The sequence below is a fragment of the Oncorhynchus mykiss genome, chromosome 2, assembly GCF_013265735.2.
Source record: "Oncorhynchus mykiss isolate Arlee chromosome 2, USDA_OmykA_1.1, whole genome shotgun sequence".
Taxonomy (NCBI): Eukaryota; Metazoa; Chordata; class Actinopteri; order Salmoniformes; family Salmonidae; genus Oncorhynchus; species Oncorhynchus mykiss.
Window position 1 is genome coordinate 102,303,806 of NC_048566.1, and position 17,887 is coordinate 102,321,692.

General features: G+C 45.5%; 1 protein-coding gene across 1 annotated transcript; it reads left to right on the forward strand.

Annotated features, from left to right (window-relative positions):
• Positions 1 to 3,691: 3,691 nt before the first annotated feature.
• Positions 3,692 to 10,629, forward strand: LOC110501451 (immunoglobulin superfamily containing leucine-rich repeat protein 2). Its single transcript, XM_036961261.1, has 3 exons — positions 3,692 to 3,894; positions 7,675 to 7,920; positions 8,186 to 10,629. Exons 2-3 carry the CDS (start codon positions 7,684 to 7,686, stop codon positions 10,082 to 10,084), a joined length of 2,136 nt encoding a protein of 711 aa, XP_036817156.1. The 5' UTR covers positions 3,692 to 3,894; positions 7,675 to 7,683; the 3' UTR covers positions 10,085 to 10,629.
• Positions 10,630 to 17,887: the final 7,258 nt, after the last annotated feature.

Below are 17,887 nucleotides of genomic sequence, written 5' to 3' on the forward strand. Positions count from 1 at the left end.
GAAATTATAACTGGGCAATAACCGGAGCCATCTGGGAAATTATGACTGGGCAATAACCGGAGCCATCTGGGAAATTATAACTGGGCAATAACCGGAGCCACCTGGGAAATTGTAACTGGGCAATAACCGGAGCCATCTGGGAAATTATGACTGGGCAATATCCGGAGCCATCTGGGAAATTATAACTGGGCAATAACCGTAGCCATCTGGGAAAATATAACTGGGCAATAACCGGAGCCATCTGGGAAATTATAACTGGGCAATAACCGGAGCCACCTGGGAAATTATAACTGGGCAATAACCGGAGCCATCTGGGAAATTGTAACTGGGCAATAACCGGAGCAATCTGGGAAATTATAACTGGGCATTAACCGGAGCGATCTGGGAAATTATAACTGGGCAATAACCGGAGCCACCTGGGAAATTATAACTGGTCAATAACCGTCATCTGTGATGGGTTTCTCCAATCTCACACCAGACATCTGTGATGGGTTTGCCCAATCTCACATTAGACACCTGTGATGGGTTTGCCCAATCTCACATCAGACATCTGTGATGGGTTTGCCCAATCTCACATCATACATCTGTGATGGGTTTGCCCATTCTCACATCAGACCTCTGTGATGGGTTTGCCCAATCTCACATCAGACACCTGTGATGGGTTTGCCCAATCTCACATCAGACATCTGTGATGGGTTTTCCCAATCTCACATCAGACATCTGTGATGGGTTTGCCCAATCTCACATCAGACATCTGTGATGGGTTTGCCCAATCTCACATCAGACATCTGTGAGAGGAGAAGGAAGATAATGATCTGAAGGGAACATGACAGGTGATCTGAAGGGAACATGACAGGTGACCTGAAGGAAACATAACAGGTGATCTGAAGGGAACATGACAGGTGACCTGAAGGGAACATGACAGGTGATCTGAAGGGAACATGACAGGTGACCTGAAGGAAACATAACAGGTGATCTGAAGGGAACATGACAGGTGACCTGAAGGGAACATAACAGGTGACCTGAAGGGAACATGACAGGTGATCTGAAGGGAACATGACAGGTGATCTGAAGGGAACATGACAGGTGACCTGAAGGGAACATGACAGGTGACCTGAAGGGAACATGACAGGTGAACTGAAGGGAACATGACAGGTGACCTGAAGGGAACATGACAGGTGATCTGAAGGGAACATGACAGGTGATCTGAAGGGAACATCTGTCATGTTCCCTTCAGGTCACCTGTCATGTTCCCTTCAGGTCACCTGTCATGTGCCGTTACAGTGACCCCACTATCCTGCTGTCTGTGACCCCACTAGCCTGCTGTCTGTGACCCCACTAGCCTGCTGTCTGTGACCCCACTAGCCTGCTGTCTTTGACCCCACTAGCCTGCTGTCTGTGACCCCACTAGCCTGATGTCTGTGACCCCACTATCCTGATGTCTGTGACCCCACTAGCCTGCTGTCTGTGACCCCACTAGCCTGCTGTCTGTGACCCCACTAGCCTGCTGTCTGTGACCCCGCTAGCCTGATGTCTGTGACCCCACTAGCCTGCTGTCTGTGACCCCACTAGCCTGATGTCTGTGACCCCACTATCCTGATGTCTGTGACCCCACTAGCCTGCTGTTTGTGACCCCACTAGCCTGCTGTCTGTGACCCCACTAGCCTGCTGTCTGTGACCCCACTAGCCTGCTGTCTGTGACCCCACTAGCCTGATGTCTGTGACCCCACTAGCCTGCTGTCTGTGACCCCACTAGCCTGATGTCTGTGACCCCACTATCCTGATGTCTGTGACCCCACTAGCCTGATGTCTGTGACCCCACTAGCCTGCTGTCTGTGACCCCACTAGCCTTCTGTCTGTGACCCCACTAGCCTGATGTATGTGACCCCACTAGCCTGATGTCTGTGACCCCACTAGCCTGATGTCTGTGACCCCACTAGCCTGCTGTCTGTGACCCAACTAGCCTGCTGTCTGTGGGGTGAAGAGTGTGATGCAGTACTCCAAAGAGACATTAGATGGGGTACATGGATAGTAAGTGCAGCTGGGCATTAGATGGGGTACATGGATAGTAAGTGCAGCTGGGCATTAGATGGGGTACATGGATAGTAAGTGCAGATGGGCATTAGATGTGGTACATGGATAGTAAGTGCAGCTGGGCTTTAGATGGATTACATGGATAGTAAGTGCAGCTGGGCTTTAGATGGGGTACATGGATTGTAAGTGCAGCTGGGCATTAGATGGGGTACATGGATAGTAAGTGCAGCTGGGCATTAGATGGGGTACATGGATAGTAAGTGCAGCTGGGCTTTAGATGGGGTACATGGATAGTAAGTGCAGATGGGCATTAGATGGGGTACATGGATAGTAAGTGCAGCTGGGCATTAGATGGGGTACATGGATAGTAAGTGCAGCTGGGCATTAGATGGGGTACATGGATAGTAAGTGCAGCTGGGCATTAGATGGGGTACATGGATAGTAAGTGCAGCTGGGCATTAGATGGGATACATGGATAGTAAGTGCAGCTGGGCACGGCAAAGAGGAAAGGGACTGAGTAGCCTGTGGATACACACAACAACACAACAGGCAAAGAGCTAAAATAGTTTTAAAAACTGAAGACAGAACATGTATGTCCTTGTATCGTAAATTGTAAGGCAAAGGTTTTATTCCAGAATCTAGTTTCAAGTTTCATGGTCTTGAAATGAGGCTGTTACTGGAGAACAGCAGGTCAAACCAGAAGATGGCAGTAGTTATTTGAAAATAGATCCACTGTAGATTTGATCCAGACGTTGGCCTATAGCCAACACCTCTGATATGGTGGATGATTTCATTTTGTGTGTCAATAGGCCTATATCTTTCTGTCTTCCTTTATTCCATCAAAACAAATACTGTTGTTTTTTTTTTATTTCTGATTGCTGATTGCTTCCTTTGTACATTTATGATTCATGGGTTTTGTTATCTGTTTTAACAAACTTGTATTTACTTATTGTATGTAGTTTTGTTGTGCTTTTTATATCAGCCCTTGGGTTAGGGTTAGGGTTAACCCTAACCCAATCACATGCACGCTTTTATTATTGATCTGTTTTTATCTGTATGGTTGTTTATCAGTTATTTTCTTTGGTGCAAATAAATTCACACTGTAGTGCAATATACATATTTTCCAATTAGCCCAATGCCTCATTATTATAATCATAATGATCAAATGTATCGTCACGTAGCCCTATAATTTCGCCAGCAATTGAGGGACCTCACATTTTCCTGTTCTGTCAATGTGATTTAAAAAATTTTTTTTAGCTTTCATCCATATATGACAACAATAACATGTTTCGTTACAACCATCCAGACCTATTTAAGTCCCCAACTCAACAGAGCACAACTCATAATGTTTACAAATAACTCCTCATCTTTTATGTTTAGGTTGGTCAAATCTCTCAAGCCTGTAACTGGAAAAACCAAACTCTGGGGAGAATGGTGTCAAAAATGAGTTTAGGTCGAAATAACAATGAATTAAACATTAGTGTCTAAATTATCAATATTTTTCGTGGATGGCAGGCGAATCCGGAACCCTTGAAGGCCTATCTTTACTCCAGAACTGATGATGGTGAAGGAATGGGAGAGGCTGCCTGCGCGATCACAAACTCTACCATCGCTGTGACTAACGGCAGGAGCGCGCAGTGGACCGTTCGTCCTCTGTCAGTCGCGAGAGGGAACTGGCTCGGATCGCACCGTATCATCCTCCACCGTCTACGTTATCAGCGTGGAGAAAAGACACGTAAAAGGATCTACTACAGAGGACGTTACTTGTTTTGACCACTAATTTATGTTGTAAAGAAGATATAATCCAGATAGTGCCCTGTTAGGAAAACTGCAAGGATTGGGAATTTTAATTTCAGAGAGGTAAGTTGATTGAAATCAGAAAGTAAACTGGAGATAATGATGTAAATATATATATATATATATACACACATGCATTATGACCCCAATATGATGTTTATTCGGTAGTAATGTGGACAAATAGGATTAGATTGATGCATTATCAGACTTTAACCATAGATCCATTCCATGTTTAATTAATGTTGCATTTCTCAGCATGAAAAAAAACAACCTCACAACTATTGTATTCTTTATTTGAACACTAGTGTTCTTTGTTCAGAAATAAGTGCAGTTTGTGAGGTTATACTTCGGACGGCAAAATGACAACGAAAATATACACAAAATGTACAAAACATTTGGAACACCTTCCTAATATTGAATTGCACCCCCTTTTGCACTCGGAACAACCTCAATTCTTCGGGCATAGACTCTACACGGTTTAGAAAGCATTCCACAGGGATGCTGGCCCATGTTGACTCCAATGCTTCACAATGTTGTGGCAAGTTGGCTGGGTGTCCTTTGGGTGGCGGACCATTCCTGCAATTAATACACACGGGAAAAAGTTGAGTGTGAAAAACCCAGCAGTGTTGCAGTTCTTGACACACCTCTGCACCTGGCACCTACTACCATACCCCGTTCAAAGGCACTTATATATTTGTCTTGCCCAGTTAATTTGGAAGCTTTGTGAAATTGTAGCTGTATGAATTTGCCTGAACACGGGAAGTTGGTTGCCCGAAACCAATAAGATAACATTACAATAAAACAGATTGAACACGTTGAACCTTTTCATTACAGGTTAAAACAGATTGAACATTTAAACCTTTTCTTAAAGTCCTTAGTTGAAGTGTATTTGTATGAGATCTGCACAGCCTAGCCCTGGTCTACTGCAGTAATCCCTATGCCCTCTCTGAGACACAGCCTAGCCCTGGTCTACTGCAGTAATCCCTATGCCATCTCTGAGACACAGCCCTGGTCTACTGCAGTAATCCCTATGCCCTCTCTGAGACACAGCCTAGCCCTGGTCTACTGCAGTAATCCCTATGCCCTCTCTGAGACACAGCCTAGCCCTGGTCTACTGCAGTAATCCCTATGCCCTCTCTGAGACACAGCCCTGGTCTACTGCAGTAATCCCTATGCCCTCTCTGAGACACAGCCTAGCCCTGGTCTACTGCAGTAATCCCTATGCCCTCTCTGAGACACAGCCTAGCCCTGGTCTACTGCAGTAATCCCTATGCCCTCTCTGAGACACAGCCTAGCCCTGGTCTACTGCAGTAATCCCTATGCCATCTCTGAGACACAGCCCTGGTCTACTGCAGTAATCCCTATGCCCTCTCTGGGACACAGCCCTGGTCTACTGCAGTAATCCCTATAACCTCTCCTAGAGACAGCCAAACCCTGGTCTATTGCAGTAATCCCTATAACCTCTCCTAGGGACAGCCAAACCCTGGTCTACTGCAGTAATCCCTAGGCCCTCTCTGAGACACAGCCATGGTCTACTGCAGTAATCCCTATAACCTCTATGAGACACAGCCCTGGTCTACTGCAGTAATCCCTATAAACTCTCTGAGACACAGCCCTGGTCTACTGCAGTAATCCCTATAACCTCTCTGAGACACAACCCTGGTCTACTGCAGTAATCCCTATAACCTCTCTGAGACACAGCCCTGGTCTACTGCAGTAATCCCTATAACCTCTCTGAGACACAGCCCTGGTCTACTGCAGTAATCCCTATAACCTCTCTGAGACACAGCCCTGGTCTACTGCAGTAATCCCTATAACCTCTCTGAGACACAGCCCTGGTCTACTGCAGTGTAGTGATGTTTGGCGATGTGGTGTAGTGTTGTAGTGATGTGATGTAGTGTAGTGATGTAATGTAGTGATGTGACATAGTGTAGTGATGTAATGTAGTGATGTAATGTAGTGATGTAGTGATGTGATGCAGTAATGTAATGTAGTGATGTAGTGTAGTGACGTAGTGATGTAATGTGATATTGTGTGGTGATGTGATGTAGTGACATAGTGTAGTGATGTAATGTAATGATGTAGTGATGTAATGTAGTGATATAGTGTAGTGATGTAATGTACTGATATAGTGTGGTGATGTAATGTAGTGATATAGTGTGGTGATGTAATTTAATGATGTAGTGTAGTGATATAGTGTAGTGTGGTGGTGTAGTGTAGTTAGTTATGTGATGTAATGATATAGTGTAGTGATGTAATGTAGTGATATAGTGTAGTGTCGTAGTGCAGTGATGTAGTGATGTAATGTAGTGATATAGTGTAGTGTCGTAGTGCAGCGATGTAGTGATGTAGTGTTGTGATGTAATGTTATAGTGCAGGGGTCTAGTGTAGTAATGTAGTGTAGTGATGTAAGGAAGTGATGTTGTGTAGTAATGTTGTGATATAGTGTAGGGATGTAGTGTTGTGATGTAGTGTAGTGATGTAAGGAAGTGATGTAGTGTAGTGATGTACTGTAATGATATAGTGCAGGGGTCTAGTGTAGTAATGTAGTGATATAGTGTAGTGTTGTAGTGCAGTGATGTAGTGATGTAATGTTGTGATATAGTGTAGTGTTAGCATGATATAGTGTAGGTGATGTAGTGTTGTGATGTAATGATATATTGCAGGGGTCTAGTGTAGTAATGTAGTGTAGTGATGTAAGGAAGTGATGTTGTGTAGTAATGTGGTGATGTTTTGTTATGTAGTGTAGTTATGTAAGGACATACTGTAGTAATGTAGGGATGTAGTGTAGTGATGTAGTGTAGTGTAGTGATGTAATGTGATGTGATGATGCAGTGATGTAGTGTAGTGATGAAGCGATGTAGTGCTGTACTGTAATGATGTACTGTTGTGGTGTAGTGATGTAATGTAGTGATGTAGTGATGTAGTGTAGTGTAGTGATGTAATGTGATGATGCAGTGATGTAGTGTAGTGATGAAGCGATATAGTGTAGTGCTATACTGCAATGATGTACTGTTGTGGTGTAGTGATATAATGTGATGTAGTGATGTAATGTGATTTATTTGTACTGATGTGGTGTCGTGATGTAGTGATGTAGTGATTTAGTGTAGTGATTTAGTGTCGTGATGTAGTGTAGTGATGTAGTGTAGTGATGTATTGATGTGTCATGATGTAGTGAAGTAGTGATGTAGATTATTGATGTAGTGATGTAATGTAGTGATGTCCTGATTTAGTGCAGTGATGTAGTGTAGTGATGTATTGATGTGTCATGATGTAGTGAAGTAGGGATGTAGTTTATTGATGTAGTGATGTAATGTAGTGATGTCATGATTTAGTGTAGTGATGTAGTGTAGTGATGTATTGATGTGTCATGATGTAGTGAAGTAGGGATGTAGTTTATTGATGTAGTGATGTAATGTAGTGATGTCATGATTTAGTGTAGTGATGTAGTGTAGTGATGTATTGATGTGTCATGATGTAGTGAAGTAGGGATGTAGTTTATTGATGTAGTGATGTAATGTAGTGATGTCCTGATTTAGTGTAGTGATGTAGTGTAGTGATGTATTGATGTGTCATGATGTAGTGAAGTAGGGATGTAGTTTATTGATGTAGTGATGTAATGTAGTGATGTCCTGATTTAGTGTAGTGATGTAGTGATGTATTGATATAGTGTAGTGATGTAGTGTCGTGATGTGATGCACAGGATGTCTCAATGCATTATCATAAGGATTATTTCTGTGTAGAACATCATGATGTGTGGGTTTTGTATTTTAAAGATCTGTATAGATTAGCGGAAAATAATCTCATGAATTGTTAATTAACATCTTATCTGTGTGTTCTCAGGTGGTGAACATGGCGTCGTGGCGGCTGGTCTGTGTCCTGGCTGTATGGACCTCTGTGTTGGGTCTGGCCCAGTGTTGTCCAGATACCTGTAGCTGTCTGGATAAATACGCCCACCATTTCGCTGACTGTGCCTACAAAGACCTGCTATTAGTTCCCGTAGGCCTCCCCTTCAACGTCACCACTCTCTCTCTCTCTGCCAACAAGATCAAACTCCTGAAGGCCAAGAGCTTTATTAACGTCACCCAGGTGTGTGTGTGAATATGGTCCTAACGTCACCCAGGTGTGTGTGAATATGGTCCTAACGTCACCCAGGTGTGTGTGTGAATATGGTCCTGTGGGGTTCAGTTTGCAGATCATGGTTCTTGCAAAACCATGATTGTGGGTTTGATTCACACTGGAGCCAGCCATATGAAAACTGTCTGAAAGCATGACTGCAAGTCACTGGCATATGGGCTGGGATGGGCTGGGCTGGGTACAGCAAAATAGATATTAATAAAGTATTCTTCTTCAGGTGACCTCCCTATGGCTGGCCCACAATGAGATCGTGACCATAGAGAGGGACACCTTGGCACTGCTGATCCAGCTGAGAAACCTGGACGTCAGCTACAATAAGATCATCAGCTTCCCCTGGGAAGACCTGGCCAACCTCACCTCCCTTCAGCTGCTCAAGATGAACAACAACGAGATGATCAACCTCCCTAAATATTCCTTCTCGACTCTCAAAGACCTGAGGTCCCTGAGGATCAACAACAACAGGTTCACTACTATAGTTCAGGGGACCTTCAGCTCTCTGAGCTCCATGTCTCACCTTCAGATCTACAACAACCCCTTCACCTGCTCCTGCAGTCTGGAGTGGCTGAGAGACTGGATCACGGAGTCTAAGATCTCGGTCCCGGAGCAGGACTCTATCGTCTGCGAGGCCCCAGAGCATCTGCAAGGGGCCCTGGTGACCAAAATGCCCAAGCTGGACTGCAAGGCCCCGTCAGTGTCCATCACCTACCAGCCAAACCTGGACCACACTGAGCTATACGAGGGCTTTATGGTGATTCTCAACTGTGAGACGAAGGGCAACCCCAAACCAGAGGTCAGCTGGGAGGTGGTGAATGCAGGGAACCAGAAGTTCACATTCAGTTTGCCCTCTGTGGCCAGCATGAATAGTGACTCGCCCATCAATGATAAAAGCACCAACGGCCGGTTCTTGGTCTTCCAGAACGGCACTATGATCATCCCCCGTATGAGCAAGAAGGAGGATGGGAACTACAGCTGCTCAGCTGTCAACGACCTCGGTAAAACAGACAGCACAGTGAAGGTAGTGGTGGCAGGCACCAAGAAACAAGCCATTAACTCCATGCTGGACACCACAGCAGATAAGATCCTCCGTCCGTCTGGTGGAAACAAGCCGGGGCCTAAGATGACCAACAACATCATCAACTGGCCCAAGTCCGACTCTGAGAAGACCAAGAACGATCCAACTGGGTCGTCTGTTAAACACGCTGATGGCTCAGTGCAGGCTGGTGAGGGCTCAGAGGAGCTTCCGTTTACCAGGAAGTGTGGCATCAGCGATGGCACTCAGTACATCTCCAATCACGCATTCAACCTCAGTCTGGACCAGCTGAAACAATATACATTTGATTTAGGTGTCATCGCGTTGGAGGTATCCGAGACGGAGGCCAAAGTGCAGCTCAACCCTCTCCAGCTCCCCAACAGTAAGAACAACCTTCACCTCAGCCACAATGAGAACCTAGAGACCGTCGACAAAGAGCCTTTCAGCCTCTATCAAGGCTCAACCAAAACCCCTCTGGACATGCTCTATCTGTGTTTTAACACTGGTAACGGACACTCTGTGGTGCAGTGGTCCCGGATAGAGGAAGGGATCAACACCTATAAGTTCCAGGGCCTACAACCAGGCACTAACTACACCCTGTGTCTGACCTACGGAGGGCAGGACTGTCAGGTCCAGGTTGTCTTCACAACCAGGATGAAAATTCCTTCTCTGTTGATCATAGTGATGGTTAGTACCTTCCTGTTGGTGCTGGCTACAGTCCCTCTGCTGGGAGCAACCTGCTGTCATCTCTTAAACAAGTACCAGGGAAAGACTTACAAACTGATCATGAAGGCAGCGCAGAAGAACCCAGATCAAATGGACAAACATATGGTTGGAGGGGATTTCGACCCCCAGGTGTCGTTTGTAGAGTCAGAGAATAATTCTAACCCAAGTGAGATAGGAGGAGAGGGGGAGGACGGACAGGACGGGGAGGAGGTGAAGGGGAGTGTGGTTACCGAGTCTATCCCGGGTTCTACATTAAAATTTGAGGTGGGTTCGGAGTACAGCGATAGATTACCATTGGGCGCCGAGGCGGTGAATATCTCTGAGGATGGAAACGGTAACTACAAAGAGCTGAGTTGCTGAGCAGAGCCGTGTGATGCTATCAGAGGAGAGAGAGATTGTAAAATAGTTACTTTCAACTACATTTTAAAGCAGGTAACTCACAGATCATTATTTCACGTAGAAATTATAGCCCTGATGAAGGTGGATAGTTCATTTTACCTCAGAAAGTAAGTGGTAACCCGTTATACCCCAAAGAAGAGACTTGTCCCAAAGCCACCAATGTGCTGAGGGTCATTGTCCTTTTGGAAGGTGAACCTTCACCCCAGTCTGAGGTCCTGAGCACTCTGGAGCCTCAGTTTTTCATCAGGACTTCTCTTTACTTTGCTCTGTTCATCTTTCCTTCGATCCTGACTAGTCTCCCAGTCCCTGTCGCTGAAAAAAATCCCCACAACGATGCTGCCACCACCATGCTTCATTGTAGGTATGGTGCCAGGTTTCCTCCGGACGGAACATTGGCATTCAAGCTAAAGAGTTAAATCTGGGTTTCATCAGACCAGAGTATCTTGTTTCTGATGGTCTGACCATTCTTTAGGTGCCTTTTGACAAACTGGATGGTTCTCCCATCTCCACAGAGGACCCCTGGAGCTCTGTCAGAGTGACCATTGGGTTCCTGGTCACCTCCCTGCTCAAGGCCCTTCTCCCCCGATAGATCAGTAACACTGCATTCTTGGGGACCTTCAATACTGCAGAAATGTTTTGTTACCCTTCCCTAGATATGTGCCTTGACACAATCCTGTCTCTGAGCTCTATGGACAATTCCTTCTACCTCATGGATTGTTTTTTTCTCTGACATGCGCTGTCAACTGTGGGACCTTATATGGACAGGTGCGCCTTTCCAAATCATGTTCAATCAATTGCATTTACCACAGATGGACTCCAATCAAGTTGTAGAAACATCTCAAGGATGAACAATGGAAACAGGATGCACCTGAGCTGAATTTCGAGTCTCATAGCAAAGGGTCTGAATACTTATGTTAATATGTGACCGACCGGCTCGATTCGGTCTTATGTAGCAAAATTTGAAATTGTGTTTTTCATACTGAATAAAAGTAGAGACTCAGAGCTAGAAAATGGTATATCGTACACTACAGTTGAGGAACAATGGTAAATCACTTTTGAGAAAATAGCCCTTGAACATTTTGGTACACCTACTGGAGAGCTCTTCTTTGTTTACACCCATTCAACATCGTTCACATCCTCTTAAGCTTTAGCCCCACCCAACTCTTTAAGGATTCACATGTAAGGCAATGTTCTAAACAACCAAAGATTTCAAGAGTAAAGGCTGGTAAATACTACGGGTGTGTTCGTAAATTTAATCTGGAGTGCCAGAGTGTTTTCTGGGCATTTGTAATCTCAGCGTTGTCAGATTGTCCGTTCGGAAATTCAGAGTGTTTCACTGTCAGAGCGTTCAGAGCTGGACGCTCTGGCCGAGGAGTAGGGTTGATCTGAGTGTTCTGACGTAACAACAGCAGTCAAGCACTCAAGCTAACGGGCTAATATTGGCTATCTTGCTAGCTACTTTCAGACACAAATGAGAGAACAGCTCACTCTGACCATTTTACTCACCCTAAGAGACCAACACTCTGGATAAAACAGCCTATTTATCCAGAGTGTTGGTGACTGCAACTGTGCTGCTGGCAACAATTTAATTACTCTCTTTTGCCAAAGGCCATATTCAATAGGTGTTGAGCGTTCATAAATCTGTCAGTTATCCACACTCAGACGAGAGGCTCTGAAATCGGAGTAGATAGCCAGAGCAAATTACCAGCTACGTCTATCGACAGTTGGCACAGTGACATCATGAACAGTCTATGAAATGGTTACTTGCATAGAGGAGTCTTTTGTTTGGACATGTAGCTAGCTAGCTAGCTAAACAATGAACCATAATCCCAACTCATAACTTTACTACCCTGCATGAATCTGCAGGTAGCTAACCAACCAGGTTCAATGTTACCTAGCTAACATTAGGCTATAATGGCCCTGAGATACAGGTAATATTATTACACAGATCATACACATAACATTAGCTAGCGACCCAAATCAAATCAGACTTAATTTGTCACATGCACCGAATACAACATGTGTAGACTTTACTGTAAAATGCTTACTTACAAGCCCTTAACCAACAGTGCAGTTCAAGAAAAAGAAAATATTTACCAAGTAGACTAAAATAAAAAGTAATAATAAAAAGTAACAGAATAACAATAACAATAACGAGGCTATATACAGGGGGCACCGGTACTGAGTCAGTGTGCGGGGGTACAGGCTATTTGCGGTAATCTGTACATGTAGTTGGGGGCGAAGTGACTATGCAATGGCAACAAACAAACAAACAAACAGCGAATAGCAGCAGTGTACAAAAGGGAGAGGGGGTCAATGTAAATAGTCCGGTGGCAATTTTAGGAATTGTTCAGCAGTCTTATGACTTGGGGGTAGAAGCTGTTGAGGAGCCTTTTGGTCCTAGACTTGGTGCTCCCGTACCGTTTGCCGTGCGATAACAGAGAAAACATTCTCTGACAATTGTATGGGCTTCCCTCTGACACGGCCTATTATATAGGTCCTAGATTGCAGTTAACTTGGCCCCAGTGATGTACTGGGACATTCGCATTACCCTCTGTAGCGCCTTACGGTCAGATGCCGAGCAGTTACCATACCAGGCGGTGATGCAACCGGTCAGGATGCTCTCAATGGTGCAGCTGTAGAATCTTTTGCATGCCAAATCTTTTCAGTCTCCTGAGGGGGAAAAGGTTTTGTCGTGCCCTCTTCATAACTGTCTTGGTATGTTAGGACCATGATAGTTCGTTGGTGATGTGGACACCAAGTAACTGGAAACTCTCGACCCGCTCCACTACAGCCCCGTCGATGTTAATGGTGTCCTGTTCGCCCCTCCTTTTCCTGTAGTCCACGATCAGCTCCTTAGTCTTGCTCACATTGAGGGAGAGGTTGTTCTCCTGGCACCACACTGCCAGTTCTCAGACCTCCTCCCAATAGGCTGTCTCATCGTTGTCGGTGATCAGGCCTACCACTGTTCTGTCGTCAGAAAACTTAATGATGGTGTTGGAGTCATGTTTGGCCACGCAGTCGTGGGTGAACAGGGAATATAGGAGTGGACTAAGTACACACCCCTGAGGGGCCCCAATGTTAAGGATCAGCGTGGCAGACGTGTTGTTGCCTACTCTTACCACCTGGGGGCGGCCCGTCAGGAAGTCCAGGATCCAGTTGCAGAGGGAGGTGTTTAGTCCCACAGTCCTTAGCTTAGTGATGAGCTTTGTGGGCACTATGGTGTTGAACGCTGAGCTGAAGTCAATGAACAGCATTCTCACATAGGTGTTCCTTTTGTCCAGGTGTGAAAGGGTAGTGTGGAGTGTGATTGAGATTGTGTCATCTGTGGATCTGTTTGGGTGGTATGCGAATTGGAGTGGGTCTAGGGTGTCCGGAAGGATGCTGTTGATGTGAGCCATGACCAGCCTTTCAAAGCACTTCATGGCTACCGACGTGAGTGCCACGGGGCGGGAATCATGTAGGCAGGTTACCTTCACCTCCTTGGGCACAGGGACTATGGTGGTCTGCTTGAAACATGTAGGTATTACAGACTCAGTCAGGGAGAGGTTGAAAATATCAGTGAAGACACTTGACAGTTGGTCAGTACATGCTTTGTGTAAACGTCATGGTAATCAGTCTGGCCCAGCGGCTTTGTGAATATTGATCTGTTTAAAGGTTTTGTTCACATCGGCTACCGAGAGCGTTGTCACACAGTCATCCAGAACAGCTGGTGCTCTCGTGCATGCTTCAATGTTGCTTGCCTCAGAGCGAGCATGAAAGGCATTTAGCTCATCTGGTAGGCTCACATCACTGGGAAGCTCGGGGTCTGGGTTTCCCTTTGTAGTCCGTAATAGTTTTCAAGACCTGCCCCATCTGACGAGCATCAGGACCGGTGTAATAGGATTCAATCTTAATCCTGCATTGACACTTTGCTTGTTTGATGGTTTGTCTGAGGGCATAGCGGGATTTCTTATAAGCATCCGGATTACTCTCTTGCTCCTTGAAAGCGGCACCTTTAGCCTTTATCTCGATGCGGATGTTGCCTGTAATCCATGGCTTCTGGTTGTGATATGTATGTACGATCAATGTGGTGACAACGTCATCGATGCACTTATTGATGAAACCGGTGACTGATGTGGTATACTCCTCAATGCCATTGGATGAATCCCGGAACATATTCCTGTCTGTGCTAGCCAAACAGTCCTCTAGTGTAGCATCAGCGTCATCTGACCACTTCTTCATTGAGCAAGTCACTGGTACTTCCTGCTTTAGTTTTTGAATGTAAGCAGGAATCAGGAGGATATAATTATGGTCAGATTTGCAAAATGGAGGGCAGGGAGAGCTTTGTATGCATCTCTGTGTGTGGAGTAAAGGTGGTCTAGGATTTCTTTTTTCTGGTTGCACATGTGACATGCTGGTAAAAATGTGTTAAAACTGATTTAAGTTTGCCTGCATTAAAGTCCCCGGCCACTAGGAGCGCCACTAATGTTAGCTAGCTAGCTAACAGTACACTTTAACTTGAAATTAAAATGACTTTCTGACAAAATTAGAAACGTGTAATATCTGAAAATGGAAAATGTAGCTAGCTAGACTATTTTGCCCGTATACATGGATGGACTCCTCACCCTCTCTGTCACAGATTCCATGGCTGCCCTTAGTTTGAAGATGTAATCCGGAGACAGGTGTTTTATCCATCTCTTTAGCTATCATACTCTAATTCCACTGATTTCAAAACTCGGTCCTCAAGAAAGTGGAGAGCAACAGTTCTATTGACAGTTGGCGCAGTGACATCATGAACCTGATATCTTTCACAAAGCTCCGTTATAAAGGATTACATACACATACTGACCAGTTCAAATTATAGACAGAAGCGCGCTACATGGTAGACCAATCCGAACTCATCTCGGCATGTCCAGCCACTCACTATCTCAGCCAATAATAGCTACTGGAAAGGTTACTCACTTTTTCGTGGCTAAACCAACTAGGTTTGTTATTAAGGCATATGCAAGTTCACATGTTCCAGAAGGCATTTCTGCCCAAAAACACATTTTGATTAACATTCAAATAGCTCTCCTGTGAAGTTAAAAAATATATATATATATATATATATACATATATATGTTTTCGCTTTGTCATTATGGGGTAAAATGTGTAGATGAATGAGGAAAAAGTTGAGGGGTCTGAATACTTTCCGAATGCACTGTAAGCATTCAGACACTTTGCTATGAGACTCTTAATTGAGCTCAGGTGCATCCTGTTTCCATTGATCATCCTTGAGATGTTTCTACAACTTGATTGGAGTCCACCTGTGGTAAATGAAATGGATTGGACATGATTTGGAAAGGCACACACCTGTCTACATAAGGTCCCACAGTTCACAGTGCATGTCAGAGCAAAAGCTAAGCCATGAGGTCGAAAGAATTGTCTGTAGAGCTCCGAGACAGGATTGTGTTGAGGCAAACATCTGGGGAAGGGTACCAAAACATTTCTGCAGCATTGAAGGTCCCCAAGAACACAGTGGCCTCCATCATTCTTAAATGGAAGAAGTTTCGAACCACCATGACTCTTCCTAGAGCTGGCCTCCCGGCCAAACTGAGCAATCGGTGGAGAAAGGCCTTGGTGAGGGAGGTGGCCAAGAACCTGATGATCACTCTGACAGAGCTCCAGTGTTCCTCTGTGGAGATAGGATAACCTTCCAGAAGGACAACCACCTCTGCAGTACTCCACCAATCAGGCCTTTATGGCAGAGTGGCCAGACGGAAGCCATTCCTCAATAAACGGCACCTGACAGCCCTCTAGGAGTTTGCCAAAAGGCACCTAAAGACTCTCAGACCATGAGAAACAAGATTCTGTGGTTTGATGAAACCAAGATTCAACTCTTTGACCTGAATGCCAAGCATCACATCTGGAGGAAATCTGGCACCATCCCTACAGTGAAGCATGGTGGTGGCAGCAGGGACTAGGAGACTAGTCAGGATTGAGGCAAAGATTAATGGAGCAAAGTCAGAGAGACCCTTGCGGAGAACCTGCTCCAGAGCGCTCACAACCTCAAACCTTTCAACAGGACGATGACCCTAAGCACACAGTCAAGACTACTCAGGAGTGGCATCAGGACAAGTCTCTGAAGGTCCTTGAGTGGCCCAGTCAGAGCCCAGACTTGAACACGATCAACATCTCTGGAGAGACCTGAAAAAGGCTGTGCAGCAAAGATTTTGAGAGGATCTGCAGAGAGGAATGACAGAAACTCCCCAAATACAGGTGTGCCAAGCTTGCAGCGACATACCCAAGAAGAATCGAGGCTGTAATCACTGCCAAAGGTGCTTCAACAAAGTACTGAGTAAAGGGTCTGAATACTTATATAAATGTGATATTTCAGTTTTACATTTTTTATTTTTTTATTTTCAAAAATGTCAAAAAACCTGTTTGTGTTTTGTCATTATGGGGTATTGTGTGTAGATTGATTATGGTAAAAAAAAAACAGTTTACTCAATTTTAGAATAATGTTGTAATGTAACAAAATGTGGAAAAATTCAAGGGGTCTGAATACTTTCTGAATGCATTGTATATAAAACGTACAACATTCCTCTTACAGTAACAATAGACTACTGGAAGCACAGCTGTTCGACAGTTCAAACAGACCTCATAACTTGTAAAAAGCAGAAGACATTGAATTGTCCCCTTTATGCAACGTGTATTCTAGCCTTTAAATGTAAGCTTCACCTCAACAGGACACGATGCTCGCCAGCACAGTGCTTATCAACTGTTACTTCCATTGTGCTGTTGTTACGCTCAACTAGGTGTGGTGGGTGGAATCAGGCGCAGAGAGCAGTCGTTCTTCAAATTTATTCCCCAGCGCAACAGAACAGTCACGCCAACACACAGGGCGTATATAAGTTGCCAGTCCAAACAACAGGACAAAATAGTCCGGAGAATAAAGACTTGAATAAATCACACCATCAAACACAGAGTAACACAAACAAGCCCGCACAAATACCCAGCGGGCCTAGTGCCCTTAAATACCCTACAAACAAACCCTAATACAAAACTGGTGTACCCAATTACCCAATAACCCAAAACAAACGAAAAGGGAATCGATGGCAGCTAATAGGCCGGCGACGACGACCGCCGAGCACCGCCCGAACAGGAAGAGGCACCATCTTCGGCGAGGTTCGTGACAGTACCCCCCCCTGACGCGCGGCTCCCGCAGCGCGCCGACCCCGGCCTCGAGGACGACCCGGAGGACGAGGTGCAGGGCGATCCGGGTGGAGGCGATGGAAATCTCTCAAGAGGGAAGGATCTAAAATGTCCCTCCCCGGTACCCAGCACCTCTCCTCCGGACCGTACCCCTCCCAGTCCACGAGGTACTGCAGGCCCCTCACCCGGCGTCTCGAGTCCAGAATAGCTCGTACTGTGTACGCCGGGGACCCCTCGATGTCCAGAGGGGGTGGAGGGACCTCCGGTACCTCACTGTCTTGTAGGGGACCAGCTACCACCGGCCTGAGGAGAGACACATGAAACGAGGGGTTAATACGATAATAAGAGGGAAGTTGCAATCTATAACACACCTCGTTTATCCTCCTCAGGACTTTAAATGGCCCCACACACTGCGGCCCCAGCTTCCGGCAGGGCAGGCGGAGGGGCAGGTTTCGGGTCGAGAGCCAGACCCTGTACCCTGGTGCGAACACCGGGGCCTCACTGCGGTGGCAGTCAGCGTCTCTCTTCTGCCGTTCACTGGCCTGCCTGAGATAATCCTGGACTGCCCGCCAGGTCTCTCTAGAGCGC